Genomic DNA, 10,193 nt, shown 5'->3' with positions numbered 1-10,193 from the left:
GATGGATGGATGGATGGATGGATGGATGGAAGGAAGGAAAAAAAATATAGAGGTACAATGCTGACATCTAGTGGAAAATCACAAATACGCATTTTCTTATATCTAAATGGAGGAATACTATTGGCTTGTATATATTTGGATATTTAATCATCACAACATTACAATGTAAAGTATCTTCATTTTGCGATTTAGCAAAAGATTACAAAGTGCATTTATCAAATACTTAGATACTACAAAATTGTATAAATATGTAATTCTTGAGGTGCACTCAGTAATCAAGGGACCAGCTGTGTTGTGCAACTGACCAAAAACAGACAAAAGTGGCAGAAGAAAGTCTAATATTTCTGGAATGAAAAATAACCTGTGAATTGACACACACACACACACACACACACACACACACACACACACACACACACACACACACACACACAACTTTAACAATTTGTAAAATATGCAGTAGCAAAGCACATAGTTCTCCATGTTGCTAAAAAAGTAAACCAGAATATAAACATGCATAAATGAGCAGCCTAAGCTCAAAATGACTCACGTGTACACATCCTCAGCAATGACTGCTTATCTGAAAACCATCCCATAATATCATCAACTTGACTGCAATGAATACCCAACTGTTCTGATTACTCTCTTTACCCTTTCTTGTCAGTTTGTTTAGATCACTTCACTGTGCGACATCATAAGCCATGTGAGCCAGTGCGAGTGGTCAGAGGTGAATCTTGTTGCTGCCACAACATTAGCGTGATTCAGCAGTACGCTGGTTTAAGGGCTGTACACACTACACGAACACGCAGCCGAACGTGAAGACCTCTGGCAACCCGTGTCATGCCATATTAACTAACTGCTTTGCCAATACTTTTTCCAAACAATTAGGAGGCGTCCCCTGCGGGCTGGATCTACAGTACGTAAAATCAAATCTACCAGATCGGCTGTATGCACATGCAGCCTGCCATATGGAACCCATCTGAACCAATCATAAAGCTCTGAGTGCATGTGGCCCACCAGCAGTCTCTTCACCTTGGACCCTCTTAAAAGGCATTGTTGCCAAATAAATCTGTACACAAAGTGTAGGCAAGAATGTTAATCTGTTATAAATGTGAACGCAGGTGATGTCTTTAAGCACAGTCATGCAGGCTGGACATGAGCCAAAGCCTTTTCAGGAGGTCAGAAAACGACATTGTGCAATTAGATGAAGATTTCTAAGAAATTTTTTTCATTTCACCAACAATTTTCTCAAAGTACATTGTATATTGCTCTCATGTTTAAAAGGACCTAAGACATCAATGCTATTTATGTACATATATTTAGTGTACGGAGAGTCAGCCCTATACTTGAGAGTGCATTTGTCCATCTTTATGTGCATTTCTAAGTGGAAATGTCAATCTGGCATGTACCCACTCAATGTATGATTCATTATGTTGTTTTTAAAAATAATTTGTTCTTTCTTTGCGATTAAATTCAGGTGGACTTTTGCAGAGCATGAGCACTTGCAACTAGACGCTTCATAAGCACTTTCATCAGGTCATTAGTGAAGCATTTGTTGATGTTGACTTTGCACAACTCATTTACATTCACATCAAATGGACATCAAGCAATGATTCATTTTGCAATCTTGCCTTCCCCACGTTTTCAACAGAAGTCTCCACATGTCCAGCCTCAAAGAATAAAGAATAAGATTCAGCACCATGGACAGCAACTACATGCTTTGTGCAGTTGCTGTCCATGGTGCTGAGTCATATTAGCTTTTTGCTTCTTATTATTAAATAGAATGCATTAGATTACTTTATTGAAAGTCTCTTATAAAATAAAATAATGAAAAATAAAATAAAATAAAAAATAAATGCTAAAATGCTTGTCTGTTTGTAAGTCAAATATTTTTCTAAATAATTCACCAAATCTTTTCAATCTTTTCTTTACCCTCTGGTTTATGCTATGGGGGTTTCTATTAATTTGTGCTCAGTAACAACTTAGTGCTTTCATTTAATAAAATGTTAAAAAATAATCATACTTACAGGATGTGTAGACTTGGGAGCTGTGACTAGTGATCTCGTACCTAACTGAGGAAGAGAGTCATAGCACATGTAAGCTCGCGCTCGATCGGCCCAAAGTCTGGCGTCCGACCAGCGCGGAAGGTCTTTGCGTGTTACTGTCCTTTTCTCGAGGCAAAGTATTTTTTGATTAAATGCAATACATTTGATTATGTATTCTCTTGTTAATTCATCTGACTCCATAAATGAAAAGGTTTTAATGATATCTGTGGATCATTAATTGTAAGTGAATGTTTGACTATTCCTTTTAACTCTTTAGTAAAATAATGTCAAAGTCAGTTAGAATAATCAAATGTAACAATTTATTATGTCAGGTAAATGTATCATGCCAATTTCATAATCATTTCGAAGATAATCGATACAAAACATCAGATTCTCTGGAATAGACATGAGGCTGAGAGATCTCTCTCTCAGCCTCACGGGCGAATCTGAGTTACAGAAAAGGCCCCGAACTCTCTGCTGCATCTCCTTATATAGACAAACCTTTCACAAGGAAACATGTACTAACAAAAGAAATTTGCATGCAGTGGTCGCACCTTCATGGGGGTGTGTGACCATTTGCTTGAGAGACCACCTTCCTTTGTAAGTCAGTTATCCATAAACTCTTAAAAACCTTATTTACCTTTTGTTTTACTTATTTGGAAATGAGACATTTGTACCAGTCGCACTGTGACATTTTAAATGATACCAAACATGAAAAATACTCTGTGATAATCATTCACATTAATATATACATTTTCTTGGGTGAATTCAGGTGATCATCTGAGAGAGAGAGGGGGTGAGGGGAAAGGGAAAGAGATGTATATTAGGATGACTCGGAGGTGAGACTTTCGTCTCGATGGTGCATGAGGAGGAGTTCAAATGGTAATTTCCAGAGAGGTCCTTTGTCCTCTCAGGGTCTGTGTGCTCCCCGCTCCAGACTGTCCGGCATTTCTCAATTCTTACACACATCTATATGATGAAATGAGACAACAAGTTACTGAGAGAGACAGAATATCAGAGCAGACAATCCAGAATATGAACAGACAATATGAAATACGATGCCCTGCATTTAACAATGTTGCATTGCTTGAATACACTGCATGGAGCCCCACTGTAAGACGTGATACACTTCTTTGACATATACCATACCAAACCCGACAATTGTCAGTATAAACAAGACTGGGTCTTTTCAGGATAAAATGTAGATATTTGAGGCAAAGAACTTTGTCATCAGGTTCAATTAGAAGACTTTAACAATACATTTTTAGAATTATTATAATTATTAATGAAGGTTTGACAGCTTTGAAGAACACTAAACCATTCAAAGAGCTTTTTTTTTTTTTTTTACAGAAATTCTGAGCTTTCTAAGAAAAGATGCATTAGTTAGAATTGGTCAAAAGTGACAGTAAAGACATTTATAATGTTTAAAAGATTTAGATTTATAATGTAATAAAACATTTGCATTTAAAATAAATGCTGTTCTTTTGAACTTCCTATCATTTAAATAGCCTGACAAAAATATGCATCAAGGTTTTTTTTATTTTAAATATAAGAACAATTGTTTTCAATATTGATAATAATAATAATAATAATAATAATAATACTAATAATAATAATAATAATAACGGTTCTTGAGCACCAAATCAGCATATTAGAATGATTTCTGAAGGATCATGTGACATGAAGCTGAAAATTCAATTTAGCCATCGCAGGAATAAATTACATAAAAAACCCAGTTATTTTAAAAACAATTCACAATATTACTATTTTTACTTTATTTTCGATCAAATAAACGCAGCCTTCGTCTTATTTAGCATAAGACACTTCATTCAAAAACATTTAAAAATCTTACCAACCCTAAACTTTTGAATGGTAATACTTCAGCAACAAAAGAAAACTATTTTTAGTTGTAGAGTTTTATCCAGTCACCTCATCTTTATCACTTGTCAGCTTGTTTCATTCACATCATCATGTAAGAAGACATTTTGTCCACAAGCTATTTTCATCCCTGAACATTTGAGAGGAACACTCACTGTTTTATGACAGTTTGTAAGATTTTGCATCTAACTATAGTCCTCCTGTCTTGTTTGACCCATTTCCAGCTGGCTAACGTCATAGTTACATTCAGTTTTACATCGACCCGTCATAGCCGCACATATCGTGCCTTGAGGGTTGGGTGGCTTATGATCGTAGTCACAGTGAACATCCAACCACATTAACACAAATGTCTGAGGTCAAGTGTCTCATACCGAGCACATGCAGCACACAATGATAAAGGGAAAAAGCTTGATCATACTTGCCACATCAGTCACCACATTCCAAAGGTTGTTGGGTTTGGTCGGATCACTGTGTTCACGCTGAGTGCACTGGGCCTTAATAAGCAGAAACAGTGTTCTCTGTCTGTGTTCATCTTAAGTGTTCGCTCTGACTCAAAAACACACAAAGTATGTTTCCTTCCTATCAGCATACACACTGAAAAAACAATTAATAATAATAATAATTTGTGAATGTTGTACCCATTTTGTAGATACATTGATTTTTATTTGTATTCTCCCACATTAATTAGAATGGAATGGAATGGAACTAAAACGAATTGAATTGAACTGATAATACAATATAATGAAATGTAATGTAATATAATTTATAATGTGCATGAATATAAATTTTATATTCTATTAATTCTATTCTATTCTATTCTATTCTATTCTATATCATATTCATATTTTTTGGAACCACTTCATTTAATTGTAAAATGCAATACATAGAACATACATTACTTATTTTTATTTCTTATATCTATTTATTGTAATCCATGACATTTTCCAGTCTTTGGAATTATTCAAATGCTTCACTGAACACTGACAAGGCTGAATTAATTACTAATTAATGTTTACGAATTAAACTCTAAGGTCAACTCAGTCCAGCTCTGTAAACTATTTATTCTCTACAATGACTATTTAAAGTGCATGACTCACTGGCGTTTTGGGTCATGTAGGATGTCAGAAGGCAAGAGCGCCAATCACCCAGGTTACTCTGATGGGGCAGATGACAGGAAACAGAGAGGGTTAAAGAGGTAAGAACGCAAAATCGAAGCGGGCAGCCTGCAGGGATTGGGGGGGGGAAGAGGCATTAGTCACCATCTGATTGAAGGAACGGACACAATGGACTATGACAATCATGCCATCATCACGCACGCATACTTTTCATGCCCGCCCCCTTCGTTCCTTCCTTCTCTTTAATGGGCAGATTCGTCCCTCAGCACCTAAACTCTGGACACTTTAAATAGCAGCCCGACCCCTTGCTGTTCCACAACCTCTCCTCTCCTCTCAGAATGTCTAGGAGCCTGAAGCAAGGTATTTCCATGAAGTGACAGAGGCTCTGATTCAAGGAGACTTTCTAGCTTTTGAAACCCACAGTTAGAAATCAAATATTTTTCATCTGTGAAATATTGTGGATGTATTTCTTGGTGGAACTTCTATTTTCTCTAACCCTCTGCTTCTCTGCTCTCTGTCTCTATTTCTCTTTCTCCCTGTGGGTTTGTCTCTGCCGGCAGTGGCTGTGCTACTTGTGGCACTTCTGTGCCTGGATCCTCATGGTCGTGTCGGCTCTACACCCATCTGCGCACATGGGCCATCAGGATGCCACGTCCCGTCCCTGGCAGATCTCTTCGACAGGGTCATTCAGCACTCTGCCAGAATGCACAGCCTCTCCAACGATCTGCACTCAGAGTTTGTGAGTCGCATCTGTCTTTTCTTCTACTTCTAATTGTTCTAATGCAACTGTCATTGTAACAAAGAGGTTGTAACATGTTTTGCAGATGCTAAAGTAAAGTTTTATTTCTACATTTTGTAATGCAAGTGCATTAGCTTAATTAACATTTCTGATCAAATAAGCATGATCATATTTTAAAATCTATGGTATATGGTTTGCAAATATAGATGATTATTACCAGAAACTAAAGTAAATAATGTTATCTTAAAGCGGGAAAAATGTCAAATGTTGTTAAAAGTCAAATCATGACACAAGCACACACAAAAAATATAAAATGAAATATTTGTTGTTTTTAATAGAGATAAAACTCTCGTTTTTGCTAAAAATCAAGTATGAATTCAAATAAAAACAGACTTTTTAAAATATTTAAAAGTGAATGATAATATGTATTAACAGCTTAAGAGCAAAAGGAACTTTTCTTTGCTAATAATATAAAGTATTCATTTAAATAATAATAGACATTTTAAGATTTAAAAAGTGCATACGATATTAAGATCTCAGATATTTTATTGTACATAATAAGAAAATGCATAAATGAAATGTAAATTATCTAAATATAAAAGCTATATTATTTGTATATGCAATTTAAAAGTTGTCTGATATGATGAATACAGTTATTCTAATGTTTAATCTCTAATCTAATCTATGTTCATTTTTTTATTTTTGTTTAAAGGAACAGTATTTCCTGCCCAGCAAAAATCATATCGGAAAGATATATCGCAAATGTCACACCTCCAACATACTGACTCCTAATGGCAAAGAAAATGCACAGAAACTAGCTGTGAGTATAACATCCTAACAAACCCTTCCTAAAAAAACAACAACATTCAGATTGCAAGTTCAGCTCTAAAGTGCATTTATCACATCGAGCATCTGTGATTCTGCTGCCATAGAGTTCTCTGATCCCACTGCTGTCTTATCACCTCTGTGCCCTTGAGCAAAGCACTTAACCGCAGCCCGTCCCAAGAGGACTGTCCCATCAATTAATGTACTTAAAGCCACATCTGCTAAATTAAGTAACCCAGCAACCATCTCCTCAAACTCTTAAGCCTCATTAGCTGATTTTCTGCAGTTTCAACTGTAGAAATGAGAAATAACTTAATGCATACCTGTAAATCTTTAAACGGTTTACATTTTGTGCCTCAGCGGGAAGAGTTAACCGAGGTGATTCTTAAATTGCTGTTGGCCTGGAGGGACCCCCTGTTCCAGCTGCACCAGAGCATGGCTCACCAGCAGGACTTCAACAGCTTCAGCAGTAACAAAGCCCTGGAGATGGGTGACATGGCCCACGAGCTGAGGAAAGGGGTGGAGAAAGTCACCGAAAAGGTAAGTCACATCAAAGTAGGAAATAAGAAACGGAAGTGCATGGTTAAGAAGGTTCAGGAGAGGAGTATATGACAAAGGCCAGAGTGTGTCTGAGTCATTTAATAGAAATAAGCAGAAAAGATAGGTGTGTGACATCTGTGTGATTGTGTTCTGCACTTTGATTTCACTCTATATGCATTAGAGATGATTTCTGATGTGATATATATATATATATATATATATATATATATATATATATATATATATATATATATATATATATATATATATATATATATATATACTTAATTTCATTTAGGCTTGTCACACCTGAGATGTCTTTTTTAAAATGTATACACTATCTAACTATTAAAATGATAAATCAATGTAATCATTTTGACACAATCTGTTAAAACAATACTTTTTTTTTTTTTTTTTTTACAATTTTAGTATTATAATTAACATCTCATCCATGATACTAAAATTGTTTGAAATTATTTATTTAAATTTATCTAACACTTTTTTTTTTCTAAAAAAAAAAAAAAAAACATTCCGAAATATTGTGACATGGAGAATTTGGAATGATTTAATTTTCTTCATTTTAACTAAGTATTTACTATATTTGACAAGCTTAACCTTATTCAAGTTATTGCAAGAAAAAATAATAACATATACAGTTAAATATTTATTTCATGGGAAATGCATAGTTTAATCAATAACTAAACCAACATTTGGCCTATATATATACTATTAAATGTTTTTATATTTATGTAAAAAGACACACTAAATCAAACATCCCTCAAAATTTGGAAAAGGGTTGCAAAAATGGAAAACAATAATAATAATGAAAAAAATAATATCATAATCATATCCTAAAATAAATAAATAATAATAAAAAAAATTCAGTTTGACCTCCTGTGGTTGACAGAGTTTATGAACTTTTCGGATTTGTGGAAAATGCCTGCAGCACTGTGATTCATTCATTGTTTCTCTCTCCTCCTCTGTCAGATGAGGGTACTGGGAATGCTTGGAAACTCTGTGACAGGTCTGTCGGCACCAGAAGCCATGCTTCCTATATCTGACAGCGGAGAGGCCATGAGTGACTACGAGCTCCTGTACTGCTTTCGTCGCGATTCTAACAAAATCCAGAACTATCTAAAGATCCTTAAGTGCAGAATCGTACCTGAGCATGACTGTTAGGAAAAAAACATGGGCCTTTTACCTGCACTAATGGACTACACATGCTGGTCCCCACTTATCAAGCATGTTTGACTCTGTGTACCATCAATTAAGAGTTTATTTGATCCTAACTGCTTTGCTAGTACTCCAAACCAGTTCACTGCTATAATTATCAAAACATAAATAGTATGCAGCAAGAGAGGGGGGAATTCAGTTTCGCCTCTAACTGGAAATGATCATTCTTTCAAATATTTTTCTATGCTTTCTATTTATATTTCCACATCAGTAACACTCATTTCTTTTTTGCTTTCAAAATTTATCAATCAATTTTCGCTGAATGAACTGACAACACAAAATTAAAATAAAACTAGATTCTTCAGCAGAGACGCAATGTTTACTGTATTTATTAAAGAATATGAATTCATCTTTAAATGGTGTTCCAAGCACATGTCCTACAATACAACACTGAACACACACACACACACGCACGCATGCACAAATGCGTGACAATAGAGAGTGTGCTGAGCAAACATTTCACTCATGACTCATTAGGGTAGGACAAAACTACACGTGCTTTGGGGTGAATACATATTTAATTAAATTAAATCTGGCCTCGACTAATCTGGATGGAAGTTGTGTGTGTCTCTAGCTTGCTCTCTGCATATAATGACAAGTTACTCTTCATACAGTAGGACAGAAAGACCTCCAATTAGAAAGAGTTCAGTCTCAGCCTGGGGCCAGTGCTTCCGAATGAACTTTACCATTTTACCAGAACATGTCTCAGAATCAGGTGCGCTGTCATGTTCAAGGAGGAACAAGCTTTGAAACAGCACAACAGTTTCATCTAGGAACACTACATTATTTGTGAAAACACATTAAAGACCACAAGAAAAAATACTTTCTTTTAGTCCATGTTGTAAGTTTTAAGGTAGTCGATGTGCTTAGATCTAAACATTATACAGATATCTTACAAATATCTGTCTTGGAAAATGATATTACGTCCTTCATTCATCATACTGTTCCACATTCTAACAAAGGTCACAAGTCATTTTTACATTATTTGTAAAAACACATTAAAGACCACAAGAAAAAGACTTTCTTTTAGTCCATTTTGTAAGTTTTAAGGTGGTCGATGTGCTTAGATCGATACATTACACAGATATCTTACAAATATGTGTCTTTGAAAATGATATTACGTCCTTCATTCATCATACTGTTCCACATTCTAACAAAGGTCACAAGTCATCTGGGTATTCTGTGCACACATATGCCACAGATTTTCCGAGAATTGTCAACCTTTGGTTTGTCACTAGGGGGCTGGGGTACAAAGAAGATATAAATCCGCATTTCAACAATTCTGCTCAGTATAATAAACAATAAGTGCATTAAAGATAAATATCAGGTCTGAAAAAGACCCTCCAGGTCTGAATTGTGTATAGCCTTCTTGATAGTTTAGAGCTTTTTTCTTTCTTCTAGGTAGGCTAAATGCTTTACTCTAGTGGATCATTGTCCTCTGGCATTCTGGGCTATATTTTGATGGACAGCTCCTAAAATCAGGTGAGATGGCTGATGCTCATCTTATGTTACCCACCAGAATCAACCTAAGAGCTGAGCATTCTGGGACTGACAGTCAGATAGCCAACAGCAATCACGCAAGTATGCAAGACTTGCTGTGGTGAGTATGGATAGAAGAGAAATATAGATTTAATTTATTGGGGTATGGTCCCCACATAGGGCATACAGAAAGGTCCTGATTTGATCGTTAGTAGACTTTGGGGTCATTCGCTCATATGACATTATTCATATCTGCATTGTCAAACCTTGTGGTGTTCAGGAAATTAATAATCAATGCTGCTTAATGTACTGTGACTCTCTTGTGCCAGTGGCATGACA

At 35.6% G+C, this 10,193-nt stretch overlaps 1 protein-coding gene across 1 annotated transcript; it reads left to right on the top strand.

Annotated features, from left to right (window-relative positions):
• The first annotated feature begins 5,305 nt into the window (after positions 1-5,305).
• On the top strand, positions 5,306-8,685 carry prl2 (prolactin 2). The gene is made up of 5 exons (XM_079869525.1): positions 5,306-5,398; positions 5,599-5,777; positions 6,490-6,597; positions 6,963-7,142; positions 8,130-8,685. The coding sequence occupies exons 1-5, from the start codon at positions 5,377-5,379 to the stop codon at positions 8,319-8,321; spliced, it is 681 nt and encodes a 226-aa protein (XP_079725651.1). The 5' UTR covers positions 5,306-5,376; the 3' UTR covers positions 8,322-8,685.
• The last annotated feature ends 1,508 nt before the right edge of the window (positions 8,686-10,193 follow it).

The sequence above is a fragment of the Squalius cephalus genome, assembly GCF_949319135.1.
Source record: "Squalius cephalus genome assembly, chromosome: 4".
Taxonomy (NCBI): Eukaryota; Metazoa; Chordata; class Actinopteri; order Cypriniformes; family Leuciscidae; genus Squalius; species Squalius cephalus.
This window is presented reverse-complemented; position numbering and strand designations above follow the sequence as displayed.